The 21,967-nt window shown below is 39.8% G+C and overlaps 2 protein-coding genes across 2 annotated transcripts; both read right to left on the bottom strand.

Moving 5' to 3' along the window:
- Positions 1-1,848: 1,848 nt before the first annotated feature.
- Positions 1,849-6,031, bottom strand: LOC143923350 (olfactory receptor 1f45-like). Its single transcript, XM_077446969.1, has 2 exons — positions 5,884-6,031; positions 1,849-3,626 (listed from the first exon to the last, which is right to left on the bottom strand). The coding sequence occupies exon 2, from the start codon at positions 3,188-3,190 to the stop codon at positions 2,246-2,248; it is 945 nt and encodes a 314-aa protein (XP_077303095.1). The 5' UTR covers positions 3,191-3,626; positions 5,884-6,031; the 3' UTR covers positions 1,849-2,245.
- An 11,151-nt stretch (positions 6,032-17,182) lies between these two features.
- Positions 17,183-19,288, bottom strand: LOC143923353 (olfactory receptor 1f45-like). Its single transcript, XM_077446971.1, has one exon. It carries the CDS (start codon positions 18,885-18,887, stop codon positions 17,952-17,954), a length of 936 nt encoding a protein of 311 aa, XP_077303097.1. The 5' UTR covers positions 18,888-19,288; the 3' UTR covers positions 17,183-17,951.
- Positions 19,289-21,967: the final 2,679 nt, after the last annotated feature.

Below are 21,967 nucleotides of genomic sequence, written 5' to 3' on the forward strand. Positions count from 1 at the left end.
ACTGTCTCTGGTGGCAGGCGTGGAACTATGGTCTAGTCAGGCGCTTAATTTACTCTCTCTCTGAGTCAGGTCAGTGGGCTGTGCCCTCTGGGAGAGGGTATTTAAGATGCGGACATCACCTGGTTTGGCGTTCCGGTCCAGTATGCTGTGCTGACTACATGGTCCTGGTCCTCCTGACCAGCCCCCAGGAAGGCTATGGCCTGGGGTGCGGATCTACCCGACTTTAATGCCTCGGGGCTGAGTAGCCCAAGGCAAGGGAACTAAGAAAAGATTCCAAGGTGGATGGGTGCGTTCTCCAGTTTGGGAGAGGCCCAGTGTACTTCAAGCATTCCAGGGGAGGACTCTTTAGAAGAACACCACGTACGGGTTGGTTTTAATAACAAGAGCCTGGAAGGGCTGAAGTGACCAAGAGAATCCGGTCTTGTGGATATCGCCAAGCGGGCTGAAAGATCCAGGTATCCTACAAGTGTTCTGCTTAGTTTCCCTACGTGTTCTGCAACAACGTTGGTGATAAAGACTGTGTGAGTAAACACCTGGTTGGCTGCTAGGCCTTGTGAGAGAAGGACTGTCCAACTCGAGAGATCATCCAGCTGCGAATGGCTATTCTCTGGATGCAGTCAAAGTAAGCAAGTTCTTTAACATTTTTTGACTTTGACATTGAGAGTACCCGAACACTCCTTTCCAACCCTCTGATCCCAAGTTGAAAGACTGTTCAATGGTTTGAGTTTCTGCAAATAAATTCCATTCAACTGGATCTATTGTCAGTCTCAAGTTACTGGGCCATCTACCACGGGACATCCCCTAGACGCAAGACAAGGAGAACAACAGGTAATGGTAAGCCCAAAAATATTCAGCGGCTCCTTCGGGGGTAAGTGCTACATATATATATGTATACTTTAATTTTTTTTTATACATACTGTCATCTGAGCAGTGTAGTGCTATCATTCCTGACGATTCAAAACTGCAAAACGCGTAGAAGCTGTGGGAGATATACTTTCTTCAAGGAATAGCCAGGAACAGGTTGGCCAAGTGAAGGGAGGAGAGTATCACCTGCGGAACATCATTGGCTTTGCCCAATTCCATGCTGTTTTCGTATGGCTGGATAAGCTTGGTGTCGGCTAATAGACACACTGAAATGTGAGTGCAATATGTTTTAAAACATTTGCTTAATTAAAGGTGGAACGGTTTTACACTATGTTGGTTTTATTTACCTTTGTATGAGCATACGGATATTGAGGAATTGCTAACGGGAGAGTTGATTGAGGATTGGTTATCCGTTGAATGAACCAAAGGCTTACTGCATGGTGAAGTCTGGTGAGTGGCCATTCTTTGAGGTGGTGGGGGCACGATTTTTATATTTCCTTTGGTGACACGTGTGGAATATTCATTAGAAGATGAACGTGAATTGAAGTGAAACAGCTGGATCCAATTGAAAAAAAACATTGCATAAGAAGGACTATGATTTAATGAGATATAAATTTACACGTAATTCATGTTTTAAAATATAAACAGTGATTTTTTATTTTATTTTTGTATATTCTAGGGGGTTACTTTGGGTGATCACTTTTTTTGAGATAATAGAGTGAGTGATTATAAGTGAGCTTGGTACATATTTGGTTAAAGTATTTTTTATAATTTGGGGGGAATATTAGAAGGAGGCGCAACCCCCAAGTATATATTGTGGACTTATCTTTAACCCACAAGGTGGGGGAGTTAGATTGGGTTTGCAGCGCACCTATAAAGAAAGAAGGGGTAGGTCTGAGCGTCGGTACAATGGTAGTTTTTTCAGTGCTATCATTGTTTCACTGTACCGCTCGGATCGGGATTTTTTTTTTTACACTGTGAGTACTTTTTTCGGCGATGATCACTGTAATAAGCAATCAGTAAAGGACTGTGTAAAGGTTTCAATCGCAGAGGTGAAGAAGGAGAAGACACTGGGTCATGGTTTCCTTAGGTTTATTGATGCTCTCACAAGGATGATAAGCAATTACGATGATTGTGAAATGTGCAAAAATAACATTTACAAACACACTACACCCAAATTCAATGTTCTCTTTGTTTTTGTTTTTCTTTGTTTCATTTATTTATTTATTTATTTTTATATTGGGTCGTTTGAAATTATTTGCTACTTGTCTCTACATATCAAAATGAAGAAATCTCTCACCGATCTAAACTGAAAACCCGACAAATGAGTTTAAAACACAAGAAGCCCCCGAGGCTGCCAACATTGTTGTCTAGTTTTCCATCAATGGCAGAATGATGGCGTGGAGCTCATTCTGGAGAGAGTTTTCTGAAGAGCTCTTTTTAGGTCACTGTTTCTCAAGCTGTATATAATCGGGTTTAGAAGAGGGGTGACAACTGTATAAAATACAGAGATCAATCTGCCTGCCAGAAAATTCTTAGTTTTAAACTGAAAATAGTTGAAAAGACCAGTCCCGTAAAAGATGAAGACCACCGTGAGGTGGGAGCTGCAGGTGGAGTAAGCTTTCCATCGTCCATCTTTCAGTTTAATTTTCAGGATTGTTTTGAATATGTAAACATACGAAAGGAAAGTAATGAAAAAGCTAGTGACTCCGATGTCTACAGATTCAAAATACAAAAGTAAATAATTGAGGTAAGTGTCAGAACATGATAGTTGAAGAAGCTGATATAATTCACAGAACAAGCCAGGGATAGTGGTGGGGTCAGGGAAGGACAATCTTAGTGCACAAAATATGTGCACCAGGCAACAGATAAATCTGAAGAGCCAGGAAAAGAACGCAATCTGAGCACACAAGCGAATGTTTATCATGGTCGTATAACGCAAAGGATGACAAATGGCAACATAGCGATCATAGGACATCATATCAAGAATAAAGAACTCAGTGCTGCCAAACCAGGTGAAGAAGAAGACCTGGGAGATACAAGTTGGGTATGAAATGAGTCTGTTTCCAGTAAGGATGTCAAAAGACAAATGAGATGTGGAAATGGAGGAGTTGAAGATGTCTAAAACTGAGAGGTTTCCCAAAGAAAAGTACATGGGGGTGTGCAGGTGGGAATCTGAGACCACCAGGGAAATTATGAGAAGATTCCCAACCAGTGTGGACACATAGATGAGGAGGATGAGCAGGTATATTGGGACCTGAGAATATGTGAGGTCTGACAGGCCAAGCAAAATGAATTCAGACTGAGAAGTTTGATTTCCCATCATAACCAAATAATTCACTAAGAGAGGGAGCGATAATGTGAGGGTTCAGGGAGGCGTTATACTGGAGACACACTATTCACTAGACTGTAAAAGATCATCCACACCAACAGAGTGCCAGCAAACTAGAGCCCTGCCTTCCCGGCTCAATATTTAGCAGAAAGTCCAAAAGTGGGGTTGCAGCTTATAAAGAGTTTATGTGTTTTCAAAAATAGCAATACATACAGGTGACAGATCAAACAATAAACTCTTCATTGGGCCAAAAATCAGATCCGCTATAACAATCAAAAACAGTGAATATGTTTGTTTCAATCCATTCAATCATTCAGTAATTAAGTCAGGAGAAACAAACCAATGATGAGCAGAAAGCAGAGTGTAAAAGCTGCAATATTCCCACCTTCATTGCAAAAATACCACCAGTGATTGTATATAATGTATAAATCTGCAAGAAGAAAAAACAAAACAAAAAAATAAAAATAAATAAAGAATCAGAAATAAATCATCAAAATAAATATCTAACTCATGATTCCAACCAAATGGATATCAGGGATTTCATTTGTGGATCCAGAAGACCTCTTTTCTCAATTCAATAGAACATGATCCGGTAATCTTTGTTGTAGTGTTGTAGTGGGCTTTTAGATACAGTATAAAAAAAATATAAAAAAAATATATATATATATATATATATATATATATATATATATATATATATATACATATATATATACATATATATATATATATATATATATATATATATATATATATATATATATATATACATATATATATATATATATATATATATATATATATATATATATATATATATATATATATATATATACATACATATATATAAATAAATATAAAAATAAATATAAAAAATAATAATATATAGATAGATAGATAGATAGATAGATAGATAGATATACACATATATACAGTGCTTTATTTGTCAGAAAATAGGTACAGGAACTCCACCACGACCCCCTCAACCCCCCCCCCCCCCCCCCCCCCGCCCATACACACACACACACCCCTTCCAAACTGCATCAAATGGTGGGTGTGGTCAATGTCACTAACAGTAAGAGGGGCTTAAAGGAGCATTAAATACCAGGAGTGCATTACATACAGAGTGCAGATTTGAGGGGGGAGGGGGTTGTATCCAAAGTTGTTTAGACGTGTGCACTGCATACAGAATGCAGAGTTCCGGGGTGCGCTGCATACAAAGCACAAAGTTCAGGGGTGCGCTACACACAGAGTGTACTGCTGCTTACCTCTGCATCCCACATCCAAGTCTCACTTTCCCTCCCTCTTAAGGGCTGGATTAAGAACATTATGGGCCTGGTGCTGAGGATTTTGGTGGGGCTTTTTATGAAAAATAAATAAATAAAAATGCAAAATGTTTTTGTTATAACAAATTAAATTAAATAGAGAGAGGTAAGGATGAGAGAGAGAGAGAGAGAGAGAGAGAGAGAGAGAGAGAGAGAGAGAGAGAAGGGATAAAGGGAAGAGAGATGAGTGAGGGGTAAGGGAGGGAGGATGAGAGAGAGAGAGAGAGAGAGAGAGAATGTGCATGAGCATGCGTGGGCGTGACATCAATGCTGCCCTGCCAAGACAAGTGACCAAAGGTACAGAACCTGGAAGGAAGACCGGGTGAAGATGGAAGCACCCAGGACCCGCTGGTCTGATCACAGTGCAGCGCTGGAGGGCTCAGTCTGACAGGTAAGTGTACTCTAATGTACTAATATGCTGTGCCTACTTGTACATTATGGCATAACCTACCTCATAACCTACCTCAGGGCCTCTAAAAAGTAGTAATGTTAGTAAAGTTTACTACCGATTTAATATTACAGGACCCCAGGAGCCTCTCATGGGGCCCCCTATTGACCTGGTGGCCCTTGGGCAGTGCATATATATATATATATATATATATATATATCAGACATATTTTTGCAGAACACTAAGCTGCCCATACAAGTTTCTGCACCAGAGGAGCTTGGACTCTAATGTCCCCCACAGTCATATGAGTCTCTGATTACTGATATTGAATAATAAAGAAGCTGACAATAAAAATGTATTCATTAATTCATTCATTTACTTATTTATTGGTAAATAAATTGATAATCACTGAACATAGTTCAGGTAATAGAGACAACATACTGGTGAAGACGCAGCAATGAAGAATACAGAGATGAGAATCATTGTGTGATATAAATTCCCCCCATAAATTATTATAATATGTTGGGTTTAGTAGCTGTGTACAAAGTCTGTGAATTGGAGTTTGTGAATTCTGTGAACTCCCTAAGAAATGAATGCAGAATTGTCTCATCTGTACAATGATAAGAAGGAATATCAGCAATTATCAGGGGGGTGTCAGTGTAAAGTTGGGTGTGATTGCTTTTATGTCTCGTATAGTAAAAAATGAACTCCAGAACATCTCATCATTACAGGGCCCCTTTTCTGAGAAATACACAGACCGGGGTCATCAGAATTCTCTTTCACCATCCCAAACTGATGTGTGAGCCGAGCAGAATATATCAGGGAAGTGTGATAAGACACATTGTAACCACTCACCTGTATATTCAGAATCAATTATTAATAAAATATGGGGTCTCTATACAGACATACAGGGGATGGATAGGAGGAATATTCAGCATTACAACATTGTATAATTGTCAGGAAGGATCGATTACCTTGAAGAAGAATATTTCATGTATAAAACAGCCAACACCTTCCAGTTCTAAACAGATAAAATGTATCCTATAGATGTCAGATCTGGTGTTGGTCGGGTTCCTTCAGCCAGTTCTATAGAGGAGATCGGAGTGTTGGGTAGAGAGGACACACAGGTTCTCCCCCCACCCTGCACATCTCACCGTATATAAAAGCATTCAGGATCTCCCTGAGATCTCCATCCATATCCCTCCTGTGTCCCATTACACTGCTGAGATCTCACTGGGGCCTCATGACACAAGACAATCCAAAAATATCTTTGTGTTTCTTTGTTTTCTTTAGAAAGGTATTTTTCTTTGCTGTTATTGATAATTGAATATTGTAAAATTTACTTGACTGGGCATGGAGCAAATCAGGGTTTACATCCATCTTAATTATAAATAAATCTTTTCTACCACTGTCATGAGAGAAGTATGGAGGAAGTGTTTAGCAAGGTTGAGGTCAGGGCTCTGTGCAGGGCAACTGAGTTCCTCTACACCAAACGGGTCAAACCATTTCTTTACGGAGCTGACTTTACACACGGGGGATCAGTCATGCTGGAATAGAAAATGGTCTTGCCCAACCTTTTACCACAATGCTGGAGGAGCACAGTTACCGAACATTAAAATATTTGTAGCACCTTGGTAGTGGGCAGGGTTGCTAACAAATTTGGCTTGCTAGGTGGTAACTAGCCTGACTGATTGATAAGGTATTCACTGGCTTTTCCCTAACTCTGGATTTGATGCACTTCTCTCTTCTCTCAATAGGTGGCATCGTTGCCTCTGGCATTAGAATGACAAGGGCATAGCAAATTCAGACTAGGAATGGGTGGATGTCTCGGCCAATTGACAGGGGTTTCTTTAGTCCCCTGGCATGCTGGGAGAACCTATTTATTGGGGAGATTAGCTGTCAGGGTGGACGTGTGTCCCAAGGCTCTGGGTTGCTAGGCCAGAAGCCTGAGGCCTATCCTAGGAGGAACTGGTTGCTAGGCTGTCTGGGGCCTATCCAGGTTTGAAAGAAGCAGCACGGGGTAGGGGCTTTTGTCCAGAAGCCCAACCAAGTTGCAGAGGTTCCACTGGATGGGGAACTGAATTGCTGCCAACGGTGAGGGAGAAACAGTTGTCACATGGGATGACCACTCCTGTAACCAGAAGGAAGTGAGGATCAAGGTCAGGGATAAAGGAGACACAGTTGCCATTAAGGGACAACCACTCCGGTTATCAGAAGCCAGTTACGGAAGTCTAAAGAAGTACCAGAGCAACCTTATTCACTAGCCGGGGGTGGTGAACAAGTGGGAAAGCTTCAGCGGAGTGCCAAGCCAGGGACACAGCGGGTTAGTAGAGTGATGCTTAAGGAGTATACAGCAGGTTAGCTGTGGAAGAGCTCAGGGGATCCAGTGACAACTGGGATATTGAAATCTAGTGAGAGACCAGGAGCTCAGTGAGTGAAGATCTACAGTAAGATACCGTGAGATATAAGAAAAGATCAAGTTACTCTGAGTTACTTGTATGGATCTCTATTGACTGTTCAGAGTTTAGTTGTCATAGGAGACAGCAGTTCTACAAATACAGTTGTTGCAACCAGCTTAAAGGCCCTCTACCTGTATAGCTGTCTGCCCTTTTTTTGCCTCAGAGTCTGCCAATTGCTATTGCATCTACCTAAGGGTGTCCTGGCCCTAAACCCTCTCTCCCTCAGTTCTTGGTAAGAGACAATAAATCTCTTTTGTTTGCATCCAAAAAGTGACTGGCACCCATGTTTTAAACTTGCATTACACCCACCATGCGTAGTAACTCATACTGTGAAGAAGGATGTCAGCTCTCCCTAACTCTGGAGGTCACCATTAGGCCTCTGGAGATCGGGAATGCCACTACATATTTATAATACAGTAAAACCTTGGATTGCGAACATAATTCCTTCCAGAAACATGCTTGTAATCCAAAGCACTTGTATATCAAATCCCCATAAGAAATAATGGAAACTCAAATGATTTGTTCATCCACAACCATTTATTAATAGGTCCTTCAGTTTATAGTCCATATAAAAAATTATAGCAATGTGATGCAAGGTTGTGTAAAATGTCCATCTACAAATGGAAGCCTCCACAAAATCCAGCAGGAGCTACAGAGTATACAAGAGAAGAGAGTAGCAATATGTTGCTTAATGTTGTTCCTTCATTAAATGTAACCATTTTGCTACACTTACAGGCGCCTCTCTTCTCTTTTATACTCCGTTGTGACTTGATGTTTCTTGTATATCAAGTCAAAATTTATTTCAAAATTTTGCTTGTCTTGCAAAACCTTCTCAAACCAAGTTACTTTCAAACCAAGGTTTTACTGTATCAGTGTTGTTAGAAGTACCAACCTTTTTGGTACCATATGTATGAGGGGAAACACATGACTCTGCTCTACACAAACTCGGTGAGAGCAGCACCTCAGTAAGACAAGCCTTCAGCCAAGGCCTTGTATTCCTCCTCCTTCTCATTCCAAACTTTTAGCTTCTCATCTCTACAAGCTTCTCCTGTGGCATCTAATGCCAAGTCTGTGTCTAGTAACAGAGAAGGATTTCAGAGGCAAAGGATATGCCATATCAAGCGAGGAAGCAGGTAATGGGCCATGCTGGAAAAGGACAAGCGAGGGCTTGAAACCCTGCAAAATTCCCCTACACCCACCTGTCTTCTCCATCAGCATCCTTACTAAGTAACGTGTCTTCCACAGCTTCTAAAATGGAAGAAAAATGTTCTCATATCACCTCCATGCCCAGCCTAATAGTGCCAGCTTGGAAAAAATGGCTGGCTTTGCAGTTACCCCCATTACTTATTGAATCACCCCTTTGAGTGCATTTATGACCTGTGCTGCACAACAGTGGAAGGTGCCGAGCTGCCATTATTTTGCCCAGAAAGGCCATCTGTGCCCTCCACTAGCATGTGGAATGCAATGCAGCAGTGGGAGACAGTAGATAAATACAAGGAGAAGAATTAGAATGCTGGCAGTGGGGAGGAAAAAACGGATCAGGTTTCGGGGGGGGGGGGGGATTTGTACCCCTCTCAAACCCCAGGTTTTGCACGTGGGAGGGGTAAGATCTAAGGGACTTTGAGTAATTTGTAGTAAACAAGGTAATTTATTTTCAAATGCTTGTGCCGGGATTCGAGTCATCAAAGAGAGAGGTCACTTTTCGGCCTCCACACTGATAGATCTCTGATTCAAAGGTAGAATGGTCAATCTACCGCCTCCATGATATGGCCACTCACAGAAGTGAGGACTCCATGGACTTTGGTTTCCAGACTGGATACACTGGCTAGATTTCTATAGTGCCAGCTGAAGCTTTTGGCTTACCTTGCTGTGTGCTGTCAGAGAGTGCCCACCTGGAGCTGCAAGAATATATATTAAAGGTTTGTCAGTCTGAGCCCCACTTTGTTCAAGCTTTTTATATTGCAATCCCTCCCCTGTGTAATCTAGTGGACATTTCCGGACCTGGGTCACCTACGAGTGGCAGATTCACATTTACATTTTTTTCCCTTATGTTATTTATTGATTGATTGATTTTACTTTTATTCACATATGTAACTACGGGCTTGATTTTGATTTTGTTCTGTATTGTGGTATGGATGTGGTGGTCAGGCAACATAGAGCATAGTCCAGGCATGTCTCCAGATTTTCTCTTTTGACAGCTTGAACTTCCTCCTCCCAGGCACTCTGCAACCAGATCTGCTCTTTTTTTTTTTTTTTTTTTTTCATTATTTATTTCATTTTTATTAAGGACACTGGAGATGTAGCTGCATGAGAAAAATGTATGGTCATAGGCTGCCCGCCCTACCACAACTCATGTGGAAGGACAGGCAGCAGCAAACGCAGATAAGACATTCTATAGTGGAGGAGGAGGGCAGGCAGCAGCAGCAGAAACATATATAGACTTCCCTCCCGTTCCCAAATCATGACTTTATTTACAGGAAAGCCTATAACTGAAAAGAAAGTTGTAGAGGTAGTAGGTGGTGAGCCATGTGACCTCTTCCTTCTTCACCTCTTCCTTTTTCTCCTCTTCTTCCTCCACCTTCTCCTCCAATGAATGTGATTATGGCACAAGGAGAAACTTATGCCGCGTACACACGATCGAACTGTATGACGTACTTAGTCCGTTGAAACACATTTCAACGGACAATCCGCTCGTGTGTGGGCTTCAGCGGACTTTTTCAGCGTGCAGTCCGGAGTACTAAGAATTTCGGTTTGCACAACAATCTTTCCGTCGTACTTTGGTTTCAGCGGACAATACGGTCGTCAGTATGCTAGTCCGACGGACTAAGAATGGCGCATGCCCAGAAAGGATTTACAGGGCGGAAGCGCTCGGTCTTGTAAAACTAGTGTTCGTATTGAAGCTAGCATATTCGTCATGCTGCTAATTTTGTGTTTTTTTTTAATATAGCACATTCTTTTCTTCTTCATAATGCAAGAAAAGTGAAGTTGCTTTGCTGCTTATATTCACACAGAGTTATCACAAATGTCTTTATTCATCCCTCATCCTATGATTAATATTCCAATTCGAGAATAAATAAAAATAAAAGCGCAAATCGTCTCTAACCAAACTTCCACTAACACAAAGTCAGCAGAAAGAGCCCAAAGGGTGCTTTGCTGTGTCTTGGACTTCCTATTTCTAGTCCCGTCGTACGTGCTGTAGGTCATCGCGCAAGCTTTCGTCGGACTGTTTGTGTATCCGTGTGTGGTCAAGTCCGTTCAGTGGAAAGTACACCGGATTGTCCGTCGGATTGTATGGCGGACTAAGTACGTCATACAGTTCGATCGTGTGTACGCGGCATTAGGATAACTGAGGTTATAATGGGGGAATAGTGCCCACTGAATCATACATTTTTCTACTCATCACATTTTTGTTTATATATTTTTTATTTTTTTTTTACTTTTTTTTACAGATTTCCTATGTTCTTAATTGTTATTATTTTACTTAATTTCCTCGTCTACTCGTATTGTCTTACCTGCATTGGTCAAGAAAACACACGCATGGATGCCAATGAAAACTGAATAAAAATAAAGACAGCTTGGAAGGTAGACACAATTTACATTTGTGGACCTGCCGCATTTGGCGAGGGACTTATTTCAATCCTTATTGCTCCTTGTTGACTATTTTTTTTCTCCAGCTACAGGTGGGGAAGGGCAGCAGTAAAAATAAAGCATAAACCCCAATTCATTATGCTCACATTGACTTTTTAAGCTCTATATTCTGCTGACACCATGTCCTCTTAAGAGATCTATAAGTTGCTTGTTTTTTTTCTATATCACACAGCTCCATTCAGTAGAAGTAAGATCTTTGCATTATAGATATATACAGTGTTTTTTTTTTTTTTTTATGTAATGACTTTTTATTAAAGTTATTTCAAAATAGGCATTCAAGTACAAAAGGCAAAAAAAAAAACTGCATTAGTGTAGCGCCAGTACTCCTATGTTCGTAAATGTAGTTTTTGCCCAAAACTATAGTTAAGTTTTGGGGTTAAGTGTGTTAAATTGTATTTTGGCATCAGTTTGACTGGGCTGTATTAAGGTTCTGCCTGATCATAGGTGTGGTTCGCACCTGTGAGAGGCCTTAGAACGAGGTCTGGTTGGACGCATTAGGTACCAATCTCTCTCTCAGAGCCAATTAGTGAGAGTTTGTCTCGCTGTGTATTCCGGGAGAGGCCACTTAAGGTGCTGAAGTCATGTGCTTCGGGGTTCCGGTCCAGAAGTTGTTGGTTACTCCGTGGTCCTGGTCCTCCTGACCAGCCCCTTGGTGGCCCTCATGGCCTGGGGTACGGATATATCCGTTTCCGAGCCTCGGAACTGGCTAGTCCGAGGCACAGTAACTGGAAGGAGAATTCTAAGGTGTTCCGGTGCCATCTCGGGTTTGGAGAGGCCCAGCAACTCTACACGTGACCAGGGGAGGACTCTTCAGTAAGAGAGCCACGCACAAGGCTGGCTAGTTCCTACTTCTATCCTTCCAGTCACAACTATGTTTTTTCAACCAAGTCTGTTTGAGAGACTTTGCAAAGCTAGAATTACCTGTTGGCTGCTAAACCCAAATTCAAGGATTTATCCAACAGTTAAAGAATCCAGTTGCGAGTGGCCATTCCCTGGATTATGTACAGAGAGAGACTTTTACTGAAGTCAGCAGTTCCAAGCACCTGAGCTACACTTTATCCTGACACCCTCTATTCCCAACTTATAGACTGAGTTTGTTCAACTGTTTTATGCAAAATAAAAATCCTAACAAGGAATTCAAGTGTCGGTCTCTACAATTACTGGGTTATCAACCCTGGGAACCCCTAGACAAGGACAACGAGTATGAGCTGGTGGAGGTAATCGGTAAGCCCCGAAAAATTCAGCCGCTCCTTCGGGGGTAAGTGCTACATTAGTAATTAAGAAAGTCCCAACAAGATATAGTAATGCAGATGGACCATCTGTCCAAAGAGCAGTATAACAATGCTTATACAAGGGACAGCCATGAAGGTGCACTTTGGATTTTGGGCCCATCTGTGAGACTAGGCTGCGAAAAAGTCTCACACGTGTGGTATCCCCATACTCAGAAGGAGTAGTAGATTGTGTTTTGGGATTTAATTCTAAGTATGCTCATTGTGTGTGTGTTAGAAATATCTAATTATTAGACAAATGTTTGTAAAAATACATTTTCATTTTCTTTGCTGCATTTTTTTTTCTTCAATAACTTTTTATTGGTATTTCAAGAAAATAACAATTAAGTAACAGTGAGGGTGGTATGTATATAACAGTTACACAGTAAGGTAAAAATATGCAGTAACAGGTGGTATACAAACAATGCAAGGTGAAATCGTAGTTTTATATGCATGCATAAATCGTAATTTGTGGATTAAATATTCGATTACAGCCATTTGATGCTAGTGCTGGAAGATATCAACTTAGCACCCGCTCATCCCAGACACCCCAATGGGCACATACTGTGCCTTGGAGAGCTTGGCTTCCACATCAAGATATTGTAGTTAGGTATACCAATTCAAAGAAGGGGTATTAGTCCATTATTTGTATACCAGAAATTCCAAGGCACCCATTGACCGAGGTAAGTTTTTAGTCATCCTGAGCAGGACGCCATTAGTTGTTCATAGGAGCAATGTAAGTGTGTTAGATCTATTACTTTGTTTGAGGAAGGGGGTGTATGTTTTTTTCCAGTTTCTTGTGATTGTTAGTCTTGCTGTTAGGAGTATGTGGGTGATTGTATGTTGAGTTTTAGGTGGAAGATAGTCTATGCCTAACGATAGAATAGCCAGTGTAGGGTTGGGAGGGATCTTTAGTTGGGTAATGTCAGATATAATATTGAAGATAACCGACCAGTATGATGAGAGTTTAGGACAACCCCATAGGAAGTGTAGGAGATCTCCTTTCAGACTACAATCTCTACAGCATCTATTAGATAGTTGGGGACTTTTATGACAAAAATTACATTTTCAAAAGACTCAGAAAATACCCTGGATTGTGTTTGTTTTCCAAAATGAGGTCATTGTTTTTTCACCATCCTAGTGCTTTAAAGCCTCCAAAAATGTGATAGGTATTCAGGAAATTATATGTATAATTTATGCTCCTTGAAAGCCTAAAGGTGCTCATTGGATGTTGGGCCCCTCTATGCTTCTAGGCTGTGAAAAAGCCTCATACATGAGGTATCTCCATACTCTGGAGACATAGCATAGAATGTGTTTTGGGGTGTAATTATAGGTATGCCAATGCTGTGTGTAAGACATACCTTGTTAAATAGACAACTTTGTGAGAAAAAAAAAAAAACATATTTTATTGAATGTCTTCATTCTTTATTCATTTGAAAACTCACAAGGCCTCTTAGTGAATACCTTTGGCTGTCCTTTTTCCAAAAGGGGGTCATTTGGAGGGTATTTGTATGGTTCTGACATTTTAGAGCCTCAAGAAGTGAGATAAGCAGTCAGTGCATCAGGACGGATCAATATATATATATATATATATATATATATATATATATATATATATATATACAGTGGTGTGAAAAAGTGTTTGCCCCTTCCTCATTTCCTGTTCCTTTGCATGTTTGTCCCACTTAAGTGTTTCGGAACATCAAACCAATTTAAACAATAGTCAAGGACAACACAAGTAAACACAAAATGCAATTTGTAAATGAAGGTGTTTATTATTAAAGGTGAAAAAAAATCCAAACCATCATGGCCCTGTGTGAAAAAGTGATTGCCCCCTAAACCTAATAACTGGTTGGGCCACCCTTAGCAGCAACAACTGCAACCAAGCGTTTGCGATAACGTGCAATGAGGCTTTTACAGCGTCCTGGAGGAATTTTGGCCCACTCATCTTTGCAGAATTGTCCTAATTCAGTTACATTAGAGGGTTTTCGAGCATGAACGGCCTTTTTAAGGTCATACCACAACATCTCAATAGGATTCAGGTCAGGACTTTGGCTAGGCCACTCCAAAGTCTTCATTTTGTTTTTCTTCAGCCATTCGGTGGTGGACTTGCTGGTGTGTTTAGGATCATTGTCCTGCTGCAGAACCCAAGTTCGTTTCAGCTTGAGTACACGAACAGATGGTCGGACATTCTCCTTCAGGATCTCTTGGTAGACAGCAGAATTCATAGTTCCTTTTATCACGGCAAGTCTTCCAGGTCCTGAAGCAGCAAAACAGCCCCAGACCATCACACTACCACCACCATATTTTACTGTTGGTATAATGTTCTTTTTATGAAATGCAGTGTTCCTTCTACGCCAGATATACTTGGACACACACCTTTCAAAGAGTTCCACTTTTGTCTCATCGGTCCACAGAATGTTGTCCCAAAAGTCTTGGGGATCATTAAGATGTGTTGTGGAGAAATTGAGACGAGCTTTGATGTTCTTTTTGCTCAGCAGTGGTTTTCTCCTTGGAACTCTGCCATGCAGGCCATTTTTGCCCAGTCTTTTCCTGATGGTTGAGGCATGAACGCTGACCTTATCTGAGGCAAGTGAGGCCTGCAGTTCCTTGGACGTTGTTGTGGGGTCTTTTGTGACCTCTTGGATGAGTCGTCGCTGCGCTCTTGGGGTAATTTTGGGCGGCCGGCCACTCCTGGGAAGGTTCACCACTGTTCCATGTCTTCGCCATTTGTGGATAATGGCTCTCACTGTGGTTCGCTGGATTCCCAAAGCTTTGGAAATGGCTTTATAACCCTTTCCAGACTGATAGATCTCAATTACTTTCTTTCTCAATTGTTCCTGAATTTCTTTGGGTCTCGGCATGATGTGTAGCTTTTAAGGATCTTCTTGTGGACCTTACTGTGTCAAGCAGCTCCTATTTAAGTGATGCCTTGATTGTGAACAGGTGTGGCAATAATCAGGCCTGGGTGTGGCTAGAGAAATTGAACTCAGGTGTGGACAACCACAGTTATAGTATGTTTTAACAAGGGGGGCAATCACTTTTTCACACAGGGCCATGATGGTTTGGATTTTTTTTCACCTTTAATAATAAACACCTTCATTTACAAATTACATTTTGTGTTTACTTGTGTTGTCCTTGACTATTGTTTAAATTGGTTTGATGTTCCGAAACACTTAAGTGTGACAAACATGCAAAGGAACAGGAAATGAGGAAGGGGGCAAACACTTTTTCACACCACTGTATATATATATATATATAGTTTGTAGACTATATTACTTTCACACAGACTAAATAATACACTCTGATTTTGGTTATTTTACCAAAGAATAGTAGCAGAATACATGTTGGCCTACATTTATGAAGAAAGATTACTTATTTGCAAAATTGTACAACAGAAACTGAGAAAAAATGTTAGGTATTTTTTCATTTATGTAACAAAAAATAATTTGTGATTATATACCACCAAAAAAGCACTGTCTGAAAATAAATGATAAAATGTAATTTGGGTACACTGTTGCATGACTGAGTAATTGTCATTCAAAGTGTGACAGTGCTGCAATATGGAAAATGGCCTGGGGATGAAGGGGGTGAAGGTATCTGATTTTGAGATGGTTAAAAATTGAGTTTTGGTGTTTTAGGGTTGTTTTTTTTTTTTTCATTCCTTTGGATATTTTATTGTGTTTGATTCTTTTAATTTTTTTTTGTTTGTTTCCAGGGTTATCAGCAGAAGTAGCAGTTTTAAGTTGTTGTTGATACAGAAGAAGCTACCCTTTGTTTGAAGTGGAGTCCCACATACTATTGTAGTCCAGTATAGTCCTATAGAGCACCACAGTGTCAAGTGTTCCAAAGCACCACATGTCCTATACAGCTCTTCCCATAGCTGTAAATAAAACTAGGGAAAAACCCGCTAACAACTTATCCATTTTTCTCTTGGTGTCAGGAAAACTTGAACAAATCTGACAACAAAGGCACAAGCTCAGATGAAGAGTCATCACCACATCCCCATTTATCAGTCATGCAAAAATAGAAAAGAGTTGGGACTTTATAGGTGCCGAAATCTCCTCTCAGGAATAATTATTCTTACACAATCATGGGTTAAAGTGGTTGTAAACTCACTTTAAAAAAAAAAAAAAAAACGAACACCTGCAAGACAAAGGCATAATGAGCTAGTATGCATAGCATACTATCTCATTATGTACTACTCACCTGAGATTGAAACCCTTGCTGCGGTGCCCGTACATAGCACCGGCCAGCGACATCACTCCTGGGGGTTGCTTCCGGGTATTGCAGCTCTGATGCTGTGATTTGCTGGAGCCGCGATGACGTCACTCCCACGCATGCCTGCGGGAGCCAACGGTAACGGCACACTCACTGAAGCAAACGGCATGTATGTGCCATTGCTTCAGTGCATATGTGCTGATGATGTTGGCACAATCAAATACAGGGGATTTCTCCTAAACAGTCCAGGTTTAGGAGATATACTGGGTAGCTACAGGTAAGCTTTATTATAGGCTTACCTTTAGCAAAAAGTGGTCTGTAAGAGTTTACAACCACTTTAAAAACAATAATAAAAGTGTGTCTAATGTTCATGAAAGACACCAAAACTTGTTAGAACTTGAAGTGATTCATGTTGATAGCAGAGGAAGGAGGCAGCAGACAGAAATGACACTCAGAGCTCTTAATTGAGACAAGTACACACTATAGAGGGATATGCTTTGTTCATATTTCATGTTGAAGGTTTACAACCACTTTAAATATCTACCTTTATTTAAATGTCAGATTCATATCCTTGTCTACTTCCTTTTTTTTTTTTTTTTTTATAACTTTTTAGAATAAACTATTTTTATTATTATTTTCTAAAATTAATTTAACAAACAGTAGACATTACACAGGGGTGACATCAGGCAAATTTGGAGAAAACAGAAATCAAGGAAACTTGAAGAATACTGTGTTTCAATGTCAACCATCTTGCAGTTAAGCAGGGCAAAACTGTGCTAGGACATTGGTCGACCTAACAATAAAAAAAAAAAAAAAACAACAGCAGGTATATCCATCCCGTATGAACTTTTAGTAAGAATAACAAGCGGACATCATTTGGGACAAGAAAACAGGAAATCAGATCAGAAGAGTGAATGATCCTGGGCTCTCCACTCCCAGGGGCAGACAATACTTGGTTAAGTGACTGGAAGAAGGTAGAGAAACCATCAAAGGGGGTCGACCTGTAAATGTCAACACTCCCAAGCGAAGCGAAGAGTGCCAGTAAATATGTAGCAGAGTGCCTCGACTCCTACGGAACTTCCAACAATGATCCAAGGCAATAGGACATATGACTCAGGAGTGCAAAGGAGTTAGATACCAAAAATAAAGTATTTTATAAGTATTCTCCTTATAAGAGAGTACATCTTAAGCTTTTAGCCACTTGGGACCATATCACCCCCTCTTAGGACCTCCTCCCTGATTGCTTGTTCCCTCTTATGCATAAAACTGTGTTTTCACTGCATGGCTATAGGATACTCCTTATCTACTTTCAAAGGAACAATCCAGTAAGGTGTGTATTAGGATTAGAATTATCAAATATCTAAAACAAGGACCCAGCAAATCAGTTAAAATACAAGCATCCCCGAGACTAACAATATTGTTGTGTAGTTCTCCTTCAGTGATAGTTCATGGCATGGAGGCAAATCTGGAGAGAGTTTTCTGAAGAGCGCCTTTTAGGTCACTGTTTCTCAGGCTGTATATAATCGGGTTTAGAAGGGGGGTGACAACTGTGTAAAATAAAGAGACCAATCTACCTGCCAGAGAATCCTTAGTTTCGGAGTGAAAGTAGTTGAAAAAACCAGTCCCATAAAAGATGAAGACCACCATGAGGTGGGAAATGCAGGTGGAGTAAGCTTTCCATCTTCCTTCCTTCATTTTCATTTTCAAGATAGTTTTGAAAATGTAGACATAGGAGAGGAAAGGAACGAAAGAGCTAGTGACTCCAACACCTACAGTGTCAACATATAAAAGTAAATAATTGGGGTAAGTGTCAGAACATGATAGTCGAAGAAGCTGAAATAATTCACAGAACAAGCCGGGAATGATGGTTGTGTGATCTGGGAAAGCCAGTCTCAGTGCCATAAATGTGTGTACAAAACAACAGACAAGTCTGAAGAGCCAAGAAAAGAACGCTATCTGAACACACAACCGAATGCTCATCATGGTTGCATAATGGAAAGGATGACAGATGGCAACATAGCGGTCATAGGACATCAAATTAAGTATAAAGAACTCAGTGCTGGAAAACCAAGTGAAGAGGAGGACCTGGGTGATACAATTTGGGTATGAAATCAGTCTGTTTCCAGTAAAGATGTCAAAAGACAAATGAGATGTGGAAATGGAGGAAGTCAAGATGTCTAAAACCGAGAGGTTTCCCAGAGAAAAGTACATGGGGGTGTGCAGGTTGGAGTCTGAGACCACCAGGAAGATGATGAGAAAATTCCCAACCAGTGTGGACACATAGATGAGGAGGATCAGCAGGAATAGCGGAATCCGAGAATCCTTGAGTTCTGACAGGCCAATCAAAATTAATTCAGACTGAGAAGTTTGATTTCCCATCATAACCAAATAATCAGAGAGGGAAAGATAATGTGAGGGTTCAGGAAGGCGTTATACTGGAGATTCACCATTCACTCGACTGTAAATGATCATTCACACCAACAGAGTGCCAGCAAACTAGAGCTCTGCCTTCCCGGCTCACTATTTAGCAGAAAGTCCAAAAGTAGGGTTGCAGCTTATAAAAAGTTAATGTGATTTCAAAAATAGCAATACATACTGGTGACAGATCAAACAATAAACCCTTCATTGGGCCAAAAATCAGATCCACTATAACAATCAAAAACAGTGAATATGTTTGTTTCAATCCATTCAATCATTCAATAAATACGTCAAGAGAAACAAACCAATGATGAGCAGAAAACAGAGTGCAAAAGCTGCAATATTCCCACCTTCATTGCAAAAATACCACCAGTGATTGTATATAATGTATGAATCTGCAAGAAAACAAAAAACAAAAAAACATAAAGAATCAGAAATAAATCATCCAAATAAATATCCAATTCATGATTCAAACCAAATGGATATCGGGGATTTCATTTGTGGATCCAGAAGATCTCTTTTATCAATAGAACGTGATCCGGTAATCTTTGTTGTAGTGGGCTTTTAGATACCGTATATATATATACACTGACTTTTGTTACCAGCGGTTTAGACATTAATGGCTGTGTGTTGAGTTTTTTTGGGGGGACAGCACATTTACACTGTTATACAAGCTGTACACTCACTACTTTACATTGTAGCAGAGTGTCATTTCTTCAGTGTTGTCAAATGAAAAGATAGAAGAAAATATTTACAAAAATGTGAGGGGTGTACTCACTTTTGTGAGAAACTCTCTATATATTGTATTTATAGAAGCATAATGAATTTTAAAGTTCTACACAGAACTGAAAAAAAATATATGATAATTACTTACTATACAGGTGCATCTCGTGAAATTAGAATATCATCAAACAGTTAATTTATTTCAGTAATTCAATTCAAAAAGTGAAACTCACATATTATATAGATGTGATATATTTCAAGCCTTTCTCACTTTTAATTCTGATGATTATGGCTTACAGCTAGTGAAAACCCAAAATGCAGTGTCTCACAAAGTTTGAATATTACATAAGATCAATTAAAAATGGGATTTTTAATACATAAATGTTGACTTATTGAAAAGTCTGTCCATGTACAGCATAGTATGCACTTCATACTAGGTCCTATGTAATATTCTAGTTTTCTGATATACTGAATTTTGGGTTGTTACTAGCTGTAAGCCATAATCATCAAAATGAAAAGAAAGAAATGCATGAAATATATCACTCTGTGTGCAACGCATCTATATAATATATATGAGTTTCACTTTTTGAATTTAATTTTGAAACCCTTCACATGTTCTACCACAACCAAACTGCAGCTTGGAGATTGTTTTCATAATCTAAGAAATGTATTTTGAACAAATTCAGTAATCAATAATGAGAAAATATTTGTAAACATTCCCTATACAGGGTTAAGGCAGTTCTGGAAAATAATGGCGGCCACACAGAATATTGACACTTTGGGCCCAATTTGGACATTTTCGCTTAGGGGTGTACTCACTTTTGTTGCCAGCGGTTTAGACATTAATGGCTGTGTGTTGAGTTATTTTGAGGGGACAGGAAATTTACACTGTTATACAAGCTGTACACTCACTACTTTACATTGTAGACAAGTGTCATTTCTTCAGTGTTATCACATGAAAAGATTTATAAAAATGTGAGGGGTGTACTCATTTTTGTGAGATACTGTATATATATATATATATATATATATATATATATATATATATATATATATATATCATACATAATTTGCAGAACACTAAGATGGCCATACCAGTCTCTGTACCAGAGGAGCTTGCACTCTAATGTCCCTCCACAGTGATATCATTCTCTGATTACTGATTTTGAATAGTAAAGAAGTTGACAACAAAAATAAAAATCTATTCATTCATTTATTAATTGACTTATTTATTGGTAAATAAATTGATAATCACTGAACATAGTTCAGGTAATAGAGACAACATACTGGTGAAGACGCAGCAATGAAGAATACAGAGATGAGAATCATTGTGTGATATAAATTCCCCCCATAAATTATTATAATATGTCGGGTTTAGTAGCTGTGTACAAAGTCTGTGAATTGGAGTTTGTGAATTCTGTGATCTCCTTAAGAAATGAATGCAGAATTGTCTCATCTGTACAATGATAAGAAGGAACAGCAGCAATTATCAGGGGGGTGTCAGTGTAAAGTTGGGTGTGATTGCTTTTATGACTCGTATAGTAAAAATTGAGCTCCAGAACATCTCATCATTACAGGGCCCCTTTTCTGAGAAATACACAGACCGGGGTCATCAGATTTTTGGAATTCTCTTTCACCATCCCAAACTGATGTGAGAGCCGAGCAGAATATACCAGGGAAGTGTGATAAGACACATTGTAACCACTCACCTGTATAGTCAGAATCAATTATTAATAATTTATGGGGTCTCTGCACAGACATACAGGGGATGGATAGGAGGAATATTCAGCAGTACAACTCTGTATGAATGAATGAATAAAATACTTGTATAGCGCACAATGTGAACTGAATCACCTCTAGGCGATGTATAATAGTCAGGAATGATTGATCACCTTGAAGAAGAATATTTCATATATAAAACATCAAACACCTTCCAGCTCTAAACAGATAAAATGTATCCTATATATGTCAGATCTTGTGTTGGTCGGGTTCCTTCAGCCAGTTCTGTACAGGAGATCGGAGTGTTGGGTAGAGAGGACACACAGGTTCTCTCCCCACCCTGCACATCTCACTGTGTATAAAAGCATTCAGGATCTCCCTGAGATCTCCTTCCATATCCCTCCTGTGTCCCATTACACTGCTGAGATCTCACTGGGGCCTCATGACACAAGACAATCCAAAAATATCTTTGTGTTTCTTTGTTTTCGTTACTTTTCTTTGCTGTTATTGATAACTGAATATTGTAAAATTGACTGGACTGGGCATGGGGCAAATCAGGGTTTGCATTCATCTTAATTATAAGTAAATCTTCTCTACCACTG

Source organism: Lithobates pipiens, unplaced genomic scaffold, assembly GCF_037356315.1.
Source record: "Lithobates pipiens isolate NorthernLeopardFrog02 unplaced genomic scaffold, aLitPip1_a1.2 Scaffold_22, whole genome shotgun sequence".
In the NCBI taxonomy this organism is placed as follows: Eukaryota; Metazoa; Chordata; class Amphibia; order Anura; family Ranidae; genus Lithobates; species Lithobates pipiens.

Excerpts from the sequence above, each read along its gene's own strand:
- LOC143923353 (XM_077446971.1), bottom strand. The coding sequence starts at position 18,887 with ATGATGGGAAATCAAACTTCTCAGTCTGAATTAATTTTGATTGGCCTG.
- LOC143923350 (XM_077446969.1), bottom strand. The coding sequence starts at position 3,190 with ATGATGGGAAATCAAACTTCTCAGTCTGAATTCATTTTGCTTGGCCTG.